We start from the raw sequence: 14,240 nt of genomic DNA on the forward strand, positions 1-14,240 counted from the left end.
GGTAGCTTTGGGGTGAGGATTGGGAATGAATCCGTTGATGCAGTTTCACTAGAGTCAGCAAGGAATAAGGCCTCCTCATGGACATTTTAATCATACTCTACCAACATTCTTAGCCACTGCTTAGCCGTCAGCCTCACAACCTAACAACTCCATCATAGTTGTACTCCCTAAGATCACCGACAATCTTAGAGTCAAATCCAGTAGGTTTTTCTTTGTTTTTGTCCTCTTGACATTTTTTCTAAACTTGACACTGGTCAAGACCCAATCTTTATTTAATCATATTCTTAAATACTAGTTCTATCACTGGATATGTTACAGTTTCTTGTTCTCACTCTACCTTTGACAAGGCCATTCTTTCCAGACTATAACTCTGGGTCTGGGTCCCCCTATCATTTGGCCCTTGAACTCTTTTCCTAGTCCTATTGGACTAGTCCCATTTTCCCATGTAAAGCATGCCCCTTTCATTGCATCCATATCATGACCACCAAATACCTCCCAGCTCTATTTCTTGCTCTTTTAGCATGTTAGATGCAGCTTCCTAGGCTCTCTATCTAGATATCAACAGTATTCTCTCCAAATAATTCTAAGACTTTAAAAACTGGTTTAATCTTCTTACCCCTAAAATCCACCCCCTTACCAACTGCCTCATGACAATCTGTTGGTACCATCACTAAGCTTGCAACCCATGTTCTTAAACAGAGTCATCTTTGACTCCACATCTAATCATTCATAAAGCTGTATTGTCTATCATATTAAATGTGACATTTATGTGAGAGCACTTCATAGTCCATAAAGCACTACACAGGTGATAACATGAATCTACACTCATAATGGATTTGCAGGCTTCGCTTCTCATTTGGCTTCTACAGCCTCATCCCTCACCAACTTCTTGCCCTACCTCTCTTTTTCTTCCCTGTCACCCAATTTCCCAGTCAGTCAGGCCAACAGAATGCACTCTATATATGCAACGTGCTTTCCTCAACATCTTTGCCTGCACGCATGCCACTTATTTGCCTCAGTTGATCTTTATTTCAACAAGTATTTGCAGAGGGGAAACCTCGCTCGCTCCTTCTCCTTTCTAATTTTTTCAGAGGCTACCATGTCAGGTCAACATTGCCTTTTTCAGGGAAGCTCTGTTAGCCTGACCTCCCTTGGAAGTGCCTTAGGACTGGCTTCTTGCACAGTACACAACCTTTTCTTAGAGAGGGATTGGAGATTATTCTTTATTCATGTCTTATTTCCGCTGCTCCTGGAGGAGATGACTCTGACTTCCACTGTCTCTTTTGGAGGGCTTAAGTCAGGGTTGAGCACCTGAGCCCTAGATAGCTGGATGTGGATTCTGGTAATATCAAATGGATCTTTGGCTCATCTGAGAGATTCTGGAAGCTGGGACCTGACCTTGCCCATTTCCCTCTTTCTCCTGTTTCCTATTATTTCCCACTGTTTTTTAAAAGTTTTTTTTTTTAAGTTTTCACAAGAATAAACATTGAAAATAAAATTTGCACAACGATTGAACTAGGAAAGGCCACACAACCAACACACAATAGGTAAGTTAGCAGGAAGATTTCAGACCCGGGCTAGCTCTGGAACCACATTTCACACTGCTGAAAATAAAAGCTGGAGTACAGATGACTTTCCCAGGTTCACAGAGTTGATAAGCTGGAGAGCTGCACCAGGAGCCAAGCAACCTGCCCTGTCCTTTCCACTGCACCCTCTAAGAAATGTAATTAGAAGGAACAAGTGGTATCTCATTTTGTATTTGCTTTAGCAATGTACTATTTGCTTTCTAGTGTGTCTATTGCCTCGTTTGACATCTTCTCTCAAAAAGTGATGAAACGAAACGCTTTCTTTGACAAGTTCAGAGTGCTCTTGGTTCCTGTGTGGGATTCTTCCAAGTCTGAAACTGGTAGTGGGAAGAGAAGGAATCCGGAGGAAGGAGGATGAGAAGTTTAAAGGAGAGGAAGGGGAAGCAGAGAAGGCTGCAAGGTGCCTGCAAGATGTCTGAGGAGTCGGAGGAGTGGGAGAGTGCCTAGCTCTTCCTCCTGGGAGAGCTCCAACTTGGCAAGACCTTTTACCAAGGTCTCTGGTATCGTGCTGGTTTCCGAAAGCCCCAGCCGAAGGTGTGCAGCAAAGGGTGACAGAAGGTGAGGCGCGTGCGGGGGGCGAGGGTGCTGACCGCCGCGGTGCGCCCTCCCTCCGACGCGCGGAGTGCCGGGCGCAGACAACCAGGGACCGGCCTAGGGCTTTTGGGGAGAGAAGCGGGGCTCCCGGACACGCCCCCGCCAGGTCCCACGCCCGGGTCTTCTGAGACCTCGCGCGGCCCAGCCCCGGAGCGGCCCAGCTATATAAGTCCCAGCGGAAGACCGGGGCGCAGAGGGTCCTGCTGGCGCTAGGGTGGGGAGGAGGGGACGCGGGGACTCGGCCCCCAACGCCGCGCTTCGCCTGGAGCCGCCGCCTCTGCACCTCAGCCGCCCGGTCGGGGGTTCCAAAAACAGAAAGCAGGTTTTGCTGCCCGGGAGACAGGCGTGAAGAGCAAGGGAAAGAAACTTCCCACACCTTCAGGGCTGGAACCCTTTTTCTCTGCATCTCCAGTCTCAGAGTGAAGATGGGGGGCCTGACAGCCTCGGACGTGCACCCAACCCTGGGGATCCAGCTCTTCTCAGCTGGCATAGCTGCGTGCTTAGCGGACGTGATCACCTTCCCGCTGGACACGGCCAAAGTCCGGCTCCAGGTAGCCAGCCAGAGGGGTATGACGAGGGCTCTCAGGCCAGAGGGGGCGCTGTTGAGTGCATTCCATTTATTCTCTGCTTTGGGTTGACCACTGTTTCTAGGTAGGGTAAGTGCCCTTCCAAAGCAGTCTGGCCTTGTCCCAGGGCTGGTGCTTTAGGATGGGAAACTGGAACTTCTTCTGGGATTAGCTGAAGAACCACGAGGGCCACAGACGATGGGTTGACCATGACTACTACCAAATTCTCCCAAAATTTAGGGTGCACTTAGTATTCTAAGAGCTGAGAATATTGGCCTCTCCTGAGTTTACTAGTCAGGTGCTTTTTCCTTTCTTTGAGTCTTCGGGGGTTCTGTCCTATCCTACTGCCCTAGGGGTTCTGGAGAGTTCATGGGGAGGGGGATGTTCAAAATGTGCATTGTAGCCAGCCTCCCCAATCTGCGCGCTCGCGAACACACACACACACACACACACACACACACACACACATACACACACACACACACACACACGGCGTAGAGGGAGGTGGATGGAAGGGGGATGTTGCTGAGAAAAGAAACGGAAAATAGGAACACGGTGGGGGAAATCTTGGCTTAAGAGTGAACTCAATGTTCTCTCCCTTCTGATCTGCACCTTTCTTATTTCCAGATCCAAGGCGAACGCCCGACGTCCAGTGCTATTAGGTATAAAGGTGTCCTGGGAACAATCACCACTCTGGTCAAAACAGAAGGGCAGATGAAACTCTACAGCGGGCTGCCTGCGGGGCTTCAGAGACAGATCAGCTCCACCTCTCTCAGGATCGGCCTCTATGACACGGTCCAGGAGTTCCTCACCGCAAGCAAAGAAAGTAAGCCGAGAACGTTCCTGGGAGGGGCAGAAAAACCTTGGGCTCTGCTCTGTTCCATAAAATGTAACACATCGAGGAGTGGTTTTCATAACAAATTGACGAGAAAACATTCATATTTGAACTCTCTCCCTTCCCCAAATTGTTCATAGAAAGAAAAAAGTATGCAAAATTGACATTTTAGATGCAGATTTATGCTTTTAAAAAGTCACCCAGTCATGAAAGTTGTGTGCCTAATTTGGATCTCCATCTGGAGAATATGAATGAGCTACAGAATAATGTTTAACTTAAAGTTCTCCAAACAGGGAAATATATCAGAAACATCTATGGAGCTTGTCAGAAATCCAGATGGGGACTACCATGGTCCTCTGAGTCTGAATCCTTAGGCTAGAGACCAGAGTATCTGTGTTTCCACAAGCTTCTCTCATCATTTGGGTATGCAACAAAGTTCAAAACCTTCTGTTTGAAGCAAAGAAAGCCAGACTTGGTGAGTAGAGTTGAAAGGACAGGAAAAGACATATTTCCTTTTAAGAGGTTCCTCATAAGGTCCAGGGAAGACCAGACCAGAAAAAATGGACGAATGCTGTAGGGCGTTTGTTTACGGGAAAAGGAAAAAGAAACATATTTCCTGAATGCAAGTGCACTCTAAGAATTCCTGTCACTTTAACTAGTATTTATTTGAGGGCTTACTATGAATGAGACACTGTTCTAGGTGCTTCAGATACATTACAACTGGAAGGCTACTAGTAGTATCATTATCCCTTGGCAGTTGGGAAAACTGAACACAGAGCAATTCATCACTTGCCCAAGGTCACACAGCTGGGAGGGGGCAGAGCCAGGGTTCAAACCCAGGCAGTCTGGCCTCGGACTCCAGGCTCTTAACCCTGTTTTCTACTGCCTTCTGCACTTCGCATATGATTCTGTCCATCATTCAAACACACAGCAATGCTGTGAGTAAAAACTGCTAGCCGAGTATCAGGGCAGTTAAGTCAGATGCACAAAATCACACAGCTAATCAACATCAGAGGCACTTTCATGTGGAGCAGACAAGCCAGAGAGAAGATGTGCTGATGACAAAATGAATATATTAAGTGAAATCCATCTTGTAGATTTCATCAATTCTGCTGTGAGTAACCTTCAATACTGTAGCTTTATGGGATAATTTATAAATATTGTCTACACAAATATGTAAATTATACTTATCCACACAAGTACTTTCAAAGTGAAGATAAAGTCTGTATGTTACTAGATCAAAACTGCATTTTGATATTTATAGATGTACAAGAGAGGAAACACAAAGGAGGTCAAGTGCTCGTTCAGGTGGTTTTCTTTACAGATTGACTGTTCTATTAATTGTTGCAGACTTTGGGCACCAAATTAATAGGATGTATGTTGGCAGTGTTCTATGTTATATAGATTCAGTTTATTTAGTAGGCTTTGTTGAACTGCCATGTGCCAGTAACTATGTTAGATATTTAGATGGCAGATGTGTCTCTGGACAGAGTTTACAGTTGACAGTAAGGGGTGTGTGAGGAGAAGTGAATAGATGACCATATTCCATGATATTGGGGGAACCCACCCCCAGTATTTCAACGTAGGTTCTTTCTATTTTCCCTAAGTGTCGGCCAGTCTGAGAAATAAAGAGAAAGAGTAGAAAGAGAGGAATTTTACAGCTGGGCCACCAGGGGTGATACGTATCAGTAGGTCCGTGATGCCCACCTGAGCCGTAAAACCAGAGGTTTTTATTCAGGACTTCAAAAGGGGAGGGGGTGTACAAACAGGGAGTAGGTCACAAAGATCACATGCCTCTGAGGCCAATAAAGAGCACAAGGCAAAGGGCAAAGCAAAGATCACAAGGCAAAGGGCAAAATTAGAATTACTGATGAGGGTCTATGTTCAGCTGTGCATGTATTGTCTTGATAAACATCTTAAGCAACAGAAAACAGTGTTCGAGAGCAGAGAACCGGTCTGACCTCAAATTCACCAGGGTGCAGGGTAGGGTTTTTCCCCACCCTAGTGAGCCTGAGGGTACTGCAGGAGACTAGGGCATATTTCAGTCCTTATCTCAACTGCACAGGACAGACACTCCCAGAGTGGCCGTTTATAGACCTCCCCCAAGTAATGCAATTCTTTTCCTAGGGTCTTAATATTATATTCCTTGCTATGAACAGAATTTAGTGTTATCTCTCCTACTTGCAGGTCCATTTATAGGCTCTCTACAAGAAGAAAAATATGGCTCTTTTTGCAGTCAGACCTTATGGTTGTCTTGCTTTGTTCCCTAAAATTGCTGTTATTGTGTTCTTTTTCAAGGTGCACTGATTTCACATTGTTCACACACACGTTTTACAATCAGATTTCATATTATTCAAACATACATGTCTCACAATCAGATTGTATGGTTAATGCAATCATCACAGGGTCCTGAGGTGACATACATCCTCAGCTTATGAAGATAACAGGATTAAGAGATTAAAGTAAGACAGGAATAAGAAATTATAAGAGTATTATTTGGGAACTGATAAATGTCCATGAAATCTTCACAATTTATGTTTCTCTGCTGTGGTTCCAGCCGGTCCCTCCATTTGGGGTCCCTGACTTCCAGCAACACCATGACACATGCTATATTACAATACAGTCCTACTTCGCTTAATGATGGGGATACATTCTCAGAAATGAGGTAGGAGGCAAATTGGTTGTTGTATGAACATCACAGAGAGCACTTACACAAACTTAGATGGCATAGCCACACCTAGTGTATATGGTATAATCTATTGCTCCTAGACTACAAACCTGTGCAGACTGTTGGTATTGAATACTATAGGCAATTGTTGTATAACAGTTAAGTGTTTGTGTACCTAAAAATAGAAAAGGTAATGCATTACATGACAACCTTACGGTGCCTGGGATGTCACTAGATGATAGGAATTTTCCAGCTCTCTTCTAGTCTTATGGGACCACCATCACATATGCAGCACATGACTAACTGTAATTACAAGATGGTGCCATATTAAACAGAACTATTTAACCTAGCCATGGAGGCATGGTCCTGTGAGATTTTCCTGAAGAGTTAATGTCCGGATCAATTCTGAAAGGGCCAGCAGGAGTGATCCAGGTAAAGGGGTGAGAAAGACCTTCCAAGTAGAGTGAAGGTCATGTACAAAGACTCAGTGAGAAGTAGAGTGAACATAGCACAGGGAGGACATGTTGGTGAGGAAGGAGGGGTGAAGCCACAGAGACAGGAAGGAGCCAGATCACAGAAGGCTTTGCAGGCGATGCTAAGGAGTTTGGATTTTATCCTTACCCTGGTGGGAAGTCACTGTAAAAATGTTAAGCAGGGGAGTGGCATAAACAATTTACATTTTCAAAAGATCACTTTGGCAGCAGATAGAGTATATATGTAAAAGGAGTAAGAAAGAGGTAAGTTAGAAAGCAAGAAATGATCAGGGTATGCCCTAAAGCACTGGCAATAGGGAAAAAGAGATGTCAATCAGAAAGACTGAGAAAGTATAATTGAATTGAATTGGTGAACAAATAGAAGTAAGGCATAAGGGACAGGTAGAAATACAAGATGACTTCCAATTTCTGGTTAAAGATACCCTTTATTGAGGGAAGATGTATAGAAGCCGTCTTAGGGGGAAGACAAGAAATTTAGTTTAGGCCATGTCAACAGGTAATGTCCAGTAGGCACATGAGTTTAGGAGAAAAGTCTGGGCTAGATTCCAGGAAGTCACAGCAGGGACTATCAATAGGGTCAAACAGCAGAGAGTGTGGAAAGGATTGAAAAGTGATCATTGTACATAACAAATAGAAGCTCACTGATTTTCTAGTAAAAACATCTTCAGCAGAGTAGTGGGGTATAAGCTATATTGTAGGGGACTGAGGAAGAAATGGGTCTGAGAAGTAAAGACAAACAATATATTTTGTAAATAAATTTCTTTTAGTTCTTGAGAAAAAAATACATAGCCTCTTTTCCAGGAAGCTTGACTGGGAAGTGAAGAGAGGGATTTGAAAGTTGGAGATTGGAGGATAGGATGAGTACATCAAGATACACTACATTGTAGCGCAATGCATTACAAATGTGAGCTAAAAGTGAAGGCATTTGTAGTCATACAATATTGCCAATTAAAAGACAGCTGTCAATCATATGCCCAGCTCCTGCTAAAGCATGATGAGAAGAGTACAATCACAATAGTGATTTAAAAATTGCTGCCAGTTTTGTGGATTTTCTTTGTGCTAGACAGTGTAAGCTCTCTTTCAGTATTATTTAATTCACACAACTCGAGGAGATAGATATTATTATCCCTGTTTGACAGATTAGGAAACTGAATTAGAATGACTGAGAAAGCCTTTGCTGAGTAAATGTTGCTGAACCATAATTTTATATTTACTTAATGATAGAAATGAATGTTGGGCTTCAAGACTATTTGTATTTAATGATATCTGTCTTGAGCAACATAAGCTATTTTTTTTCAAAATTTTAAGATAAAAATCACTTTCTTCTCACCTGTCTTCTTATTTTTGTTCCCTTCACATGTTGTAGCCTAACACTAGTTGATGGCCCATATTGGTGCAGCTTGTCCACTGGGCTTCTTCTAAGGCCACCAAGTCCCATAATTAACATTATCCTTCATGGGAGAAAGATCAAGCCTCATTGGTGACAGGTGCCTCCTCACAGTCGGATAATACTGAAAAGAGAGCTAAATATAAGAAAGAACCAAGCTGAACACAGGAAAAAATCAGACCACTGTGAAAATAAGCATTGTGTTTTCTTGTTCCTTGAAAGTCTTCATTTTTAAAAAATTTCAGACACCTGACGTTTTCTAGCCTTACTCTGAGTTGGTACACATTTAGTACATGATCAACACATGAACATGCATTAGAGGAGTAGAAAAGCTGTCAGAATACAAAAATATGGGCCAGGTATGGTGGCTCATACCTGTAATCCTAGCACTTTGGGAGGCCGAGGCAGACAGATCACCTGAGGTCCCAGGAGTTCAAGACCAGCCTGGCCAATACAGTGAAACCCTGTCTCTACTAAAAATACACAAATTAGCAGGGTGTGGTGGCATATGCCTATAATCCCAGCTACTTGGGAGGCTGAGGCAGGAGAATTGCTTGAACCCAGGAGGTGGAGTTTGCAGTGAGCCAAGATTGCACCCCTGCACTCTAGCCTAGATAACAGAGCAAGACTCCATATCAGAAAAAAAAAAAACCAAAAAACCAAAAAAAAAAACTATGAACCACTGAAAATTAAAAAGATATGCATGCATTCTAGGTCTTTAATTGTTTTTTCTTAATAATTTTTTTTTTTTCTCTGGATAGCAACACCTAGTTTAGGAAGCAAGATCTTAGCTGGTCTAATGACTGGAGGAGTGGCAGTATTCATCGGACAACCCACAGAGGTTGTGAAAGTCAGACTTCAAGCGCAGAGCCATCTCCACGGTATCAAACCTCGCTACACGGGGACTTATAACGCGTACAGAATAGTAGCAACAACGGAAGGCTTGACGGGTCTTTGGAAAGGTAACTAACTTCAAAGTGGGTTTTAGAACCACCAAAGCACATACATACAATTATCAACTTATTATAAAGTAGAGTTAGTAAACATTTTCTTCTTTTTTTTCCCCAGGGACTACCCCCAATCTGATGAGAAGTGTCATCATCAATTGTACAGAGCTGGTAACATATGATCTAATGAAGGAGGCCTTTGTGAAAAACAACATATTAGCAGGTAACTTCCCATTTCATATAACAAACACGTCTGCACCTTTAGAATTTCCTCTTGGAGCTTCTGCAGCCACCTTATACTGAATCCCTTAACTCTTAATAGTTTTCTCTTTTTAAAAATAAGTAATTTTGAACTATATATAACCTTGTGAGAAGCAGGAAAAGACCAAAATATTAAGTTTAAGAAGTTTTGCCACAACAGAAATATTTTGCAACAAAAATAACAGGCAATTTCATCTTAGGTCAGCATTATTCTCATTTAACACTAATATATGGGACTTTTGTTAGAATCTTTTTCTTTATACAGCAGAATTCAGGAGGTAAGTCCATCCTGCACTATATCCAAAAGATCTAGTTATACAAGGAGCTTATCAGTGATCTCATCCAAAAAGTAATTCCATAAGATAGGTTCTTAAAAATAATATACTAACAATTTCTAGAGACATTAAAATTTCCCTTGCACTTTATTTCAGTAAAAAAGTATTAGATGCTCATATATTAGGCATTATTGCAGGCCTTAAAGGCACAGAGGAAACTAACAGGTTATTTTCCTAAAGTGTTAACAATCTATTAAGCCATTTACTCTTTACCTTCTTTTTCTAGTGCAATGCCTTTCTTGTTTTATTTTATTTATTTATAAGACATCTTCACTGAGCTACTGTTATCAACAGGTTTATAAAGATATGACAGATAACTAAATTGCAAGCCCCCAAAAGTCTGATGTTGACCTGTTTCACCGATCCATTTTAGATGACGTCCCCTGCCACTTGGTGTCGGCTCTTATTGCTGGATTTTGCGCAACAGCTATGTCCTCCCCGGTGGATGTAGTAAAAACCAGATTTATTAATTCTCCACCAGGACAGTATAGAAGTGTGCCCAACTGTGCAATGAAAATGTTCACTAATGAAGGACCAACGGCTTTTTTCAAGGGGTAAGATGTGGTCTTGTGTATCTGTAATGTGTTCTGGCTGTCTATGTGCTTTGGGACACTCTTATGTCAAACAACTGACATTTAGCTTACAAGCCTTAGTATATTCATATATTTAGTATTGACTTTTCCTTACCACAGATTTCTTGAATCCACCAATTCCACTGTGCCAGAAAGTAAAAAGTCATTATATTAAAATTTTCTCAACTTTGATCAAAGGCTCATTCAAGATCAGTGCCTTTTCCATTGGTCCCAATCTATTAGAAATGTAGACAGTATTTTGCCTTCTCTGGGCAAGAGAGCTATAAAGTAGAGGGAAATCATAATAGAGAGCTATGAGAGAACAAGATTTGATTTGATTTAATTTGATGGACTCAAGTTTTAAAATTGTAAAACTAGAGATAAGACATCACCACCAATCTAGAAAAGTGATGCAGAAAATTATGTGATTTGGGTAATTATTACACTCACCTAGAAACAAGTATTGTGTAATAGATTACATAGTTCCATAATGCAATGTTGTATTGGAAACTACCTTCCTAAGAAAATATAGTATGGGCTTGGCATGGTGGCTCACATCTGTAATCCCAGCACTTTGGGAGATGGAGGCAGGAGGATCACTTGAGCCCAGACTGGGCAACAAAGCGAGACCCTGTCTCAACAAAAAATTGAAAAATTAGCTGAGTGTGGTGGCATGCACTGATAGTCCCCTCTACTTGGGAAGCTGAGGCAAGAGAATCTCCTGAGCCTAGGAGTTCAAGGTTTCAGTGAGCTATGATTGTGCCATTGCACTCCAGCCTGGGAGACAGAGCAAGGCCCTGTCTCAAAAAAGAAGAAGAAGGAGAAGAAAATACAGTATTAAGTAATCTGTCAATATATTCTACAAGGATTACACTAGTGGTTAAATGATAAAATTCCATTACCTTTTTAAACTGTGAGGCCATTCCTCAAGTCTTATAAATTAAGCATGAATGCATCATACACATTTTATAAAAAGTTCCAACTCATCATAATCTGTACTTATGATACATTAATACAAATGAAGTTCTTTATAAAATTAACTTAAAATGGATATACCAGTTATTAAACCATTAACCATTTAATAATTTTATTTTTTTCAAATTTAAAAATCTTTTGGGGGAGAAATACTACATGGATGAACCTTGAAAACATTATGCTAAGTGAAATAAGCCAGACACAAAATGACAAATACTGTATGATTACACTTAAATGAGGTACCTAGAGTAGTCAAATTCATAGAGACAGAAAGAATAGAAGTTACAAGGGGCTGGAGGTAGGAAAAAAATGGGGACCTGCTTAATGGATAGAGACTTTCTTCCTGGGGTGACAAAAAGGTTCTAGAGATGGATAGTGGTGATGGTTACACACAATGTGTATGTACTTAATGCTACTGAAATGTAATTTTGTGGGGTTTTTTTGGGCAATAAAATACCCCACATTGAGAAGTGAAGAGAAACATGTTAAGAGACTTGAAGGAAAAAAATTGGGGCAGAGGGGTGTTTTTTATAGGTTAAACAATAAAAGCCATTTAAACATTTAACAATTTCTGTAAGGACAAGAATTGTCAAGATTGAGACAGCATTGATTTCTTGACTCTACTCAATACTTCTTTGGTTTCTCTCCTTCCTTCTCTCTTCTAAGTTTCCTACCTCCCATTCAGAAAGCAAAGCAAAACAAGCAAAAATTCCCCCTTCCCTCAAACAAGGAAAGAGTTTTTGAAAAAGTTCATGTCAGAGAAGAGCAGACATGTTTTGGGAGTGAAGGATATTTGTGGATTTGTATAGATGTGATCATTAGGGCTGTGTTGTTTTGAAGTAATATAGGACATCTAAAGGAAAATTTATTTTCAGCAGAGGAGAGAAAGATGAAGAATATGTACTTTTAAGCATCTTCACTTGAGGAGTGGCAAAATGAGAAGCATAACCTGCTATAATCACTTTAAGAATTTCAGGCTGAGTGTGGTGGTGCAGTCTCTCATTCCAGTTACTCCAGGAGGTTGAGGTGGGGAGATCACTTAAGCCCAGGAGTTCGAGGTTGCAGTGAGCTATGATTGTGCTACTGCATTCCAGCCTGGGTGACAGGGTGAAGCCTCATCTCAAAAAATAAAAATTAAAAAAAAAAAAAGAATCTCAAACAAACTAATCGAACGATGACATGCACTTTTCTAGGTTGGTACCTTCCTTCTTGCGACTCGGATCCTGGAACGTCATTATGTTTGTGTGCTTTGAACAACTGAAACGAGAACTGTCAAAGTCAAGGCAGACTATGGACTGTGCCACATAATCAGCTTCAAGAAAATGATGTGACATACCAGTGGGAATCTTGCTGACTGGATCATAAAAACAAACAAAACTTGTTCACTTATTTTAACCTAAAATGATAAAGGAATTTTGGTAGAGAATTTTGGACTTTTCTATATAAAAAAGAGGAAAACTAATGCCTATTTCATGTAACTTTTTTTTCTCAGTGTCTTAAAAAGGGGAAAGCAACACATTCAGCATATACCCTGGCAAATGTAATGCAGATAAGCTACTGCATTTGACCATTTCTGGAGTGCAATTGTGTGAATGAATGTGAAGAACTTTAACATGTTTTAATTACAATTCCAACTGGTAGAAAAGAAACTGAGTGAAATGCAGTTTATATTTATAAATACTTAAAAATGAAGTTATTAAAAATATTAGTTTTTATTAACCACAGTTGTCAGTTAATATATTCAATAAACTATTGCTAATACCTTTTAAAGTGTGTCTTTTGAGATCTATACCTGGGTGTAGGAGTCAAGTTCACCTAGAATACAATACTGCCCAATAGGAAGTGCAGGTCTTTAGAATCATAGGCATGAACCTACTCTGAATGTTATTAGTATAAATTTTTAATGTTTAGAGTCTAGATTTGATGATATCTTTAACAACTTCTAATCTAAGACACTATATTCATTTTAGCAGGATTGTTACTAGAGTCCTGGCACCTGTGCTAGCATCACGTAATTTTAGAGCTGGAGGATACTTCTGGGAAGACAGAGGAACAGTTTGAGATTCCTACTGAGATGAAAATGAATCTTCATGGAATCTTTCAGCAAAGCCAAATTCAAATTCATCATTAGCACCTGTAGTAACCTTTTTAATGCCTACAAACTGCATGCAGAAGAGAGAGGGAAACAGTAAAACATATTAAAAAGAAGTTTTTAAGACAAAGCCCAGTCTGATTTTAAGCCAAATACAAGGATTGGCAGCTTGGACGACCAGGAAGGTTACAGGTTGCCAAATATCATTCTACTTCTGTTTTAATCAACTCCACGTTACATTTACTATTGAGGATCCTCACCTTGCCCTCATGCATATCTTCCCCATTCATTACCTGCAAAAGGGTCTTGTAGCAGATATCTTCTTTGTCCTACACATACCATTTTGCTCTTTAGTGCTTGCTGACCTGACTTCCTATTGTCATGTCAGCACCTGCCCTTTTTAGGGTCTTCTGGCCACCAGAGCCAGCTTTACTCACCTGTGCGTGGCATTCTAGAGGAGCAGGGAAAATAACACAGCCCCAGTGCAGCCCTTAACCAATAACTGGTAGTAGCTGGTGTACAAATATCTCAGTTCCCTCAACTGTCAGGTGGAGTACTGCTGAGGGATCAAACTCTAGTAACACACAGCAGTGTTTTGCTTATTATGGCTAACTAAAAAATCACAGGGTCTTCATGCATTTGGAAAGGAGACTTTATTTCTTACAAAGGGTTACAGCCTTCAAGGTGGTCATTCTGCAGGTTAGAAAGCGTATCCCCCAGCAAAGACCAGAGGCAGGCACTTCTAGGGAAGGAAGAGTAAGACAGGAATTTAAGTTGAATGGGTTGGTCAAGTATACGTATTCAACAGGCTATAGATGGATCCATGAATACTCATGAAGGCAGTCCTGATGCATGCATGTTAAACAAACATGCGTGTTACACCTTGGGGTGGGGACTTAACATTTAAATGCATTACAGTTAGGCCCTA

General features: G+C 41.1%; 1 protein-coding gene across 1 annotated transcript; it reads left to right on the forward strand.

Annotated features, from left to right (window-relative positions):
* Positions 1 to 2,273: 2,273 nt before the first annotated feature.
* UCP1 (uncoupling protein 1) lies at positions 2,274 to 12,991 on the forward strand. The gene is made up of 6 exons (XM_003899212.5): positions 2,274 to 2,731; positions 3,374 to 3,572; positions 8,892 to 9,092; positions 9,199 to 9,300; positions 10,047 to 10,227; positions 12,414 to 12,991. Exons 1-6 carry the CDS (start codon positions 2,606 to 2,608, stop codon positions 12,526 to 12,528), a joined length of 924 nt encoding a protein of 307 aa, XP_003899261.1. The 5' UTR covers positions 2,274 to 2,605; the 3' UTR covers positions 12,529 to 12,991.
* Positions 12,992 to 14,240: the final 1,249 nt, after the last annotated feature.

Source organism: Papio anubis, chromosome 3 (genome assembly GCF_008728515.1).
Source record: "Papio anubis isolate 15944 chromosome 3, Panubis1.0, whole genome shotgun sequence".
In the NCBI taxonomy this organism is placed as follows: Eukaryota; Metazoa; Chordata; class Mammalia; order Primates; family Cercopithecidae; genus Papio; species Papio anubis.

What these genes read in the sequence shown, in the direction of transcription:
- UCP1 (XM_003899212.5), top strand. Translation starts at nt 2,606, where the DNA reads ATGGGGGGCCTGACAGCCTCGGACGTGCACCCAACCCTGGGGATCCAG. An exon ending in CCTCACCGCAAGCAAAGAAA is followed by an intron (nt 3,573 to 8,891) that starts GTAAGCCGAGAA and finishes TTCTCTGGATAG; the next exon opens with CAACACCTAGTTTAGGAAGC. An exon ending in GAAAAACAACATATTAGCAG is followed by an intron (nt 9,301 to 10,046) that starts GTAACTTCCCAT and finishes GATCCATTTTAG; the next exon opens with ATGACGTCCCCTGCCACTTG.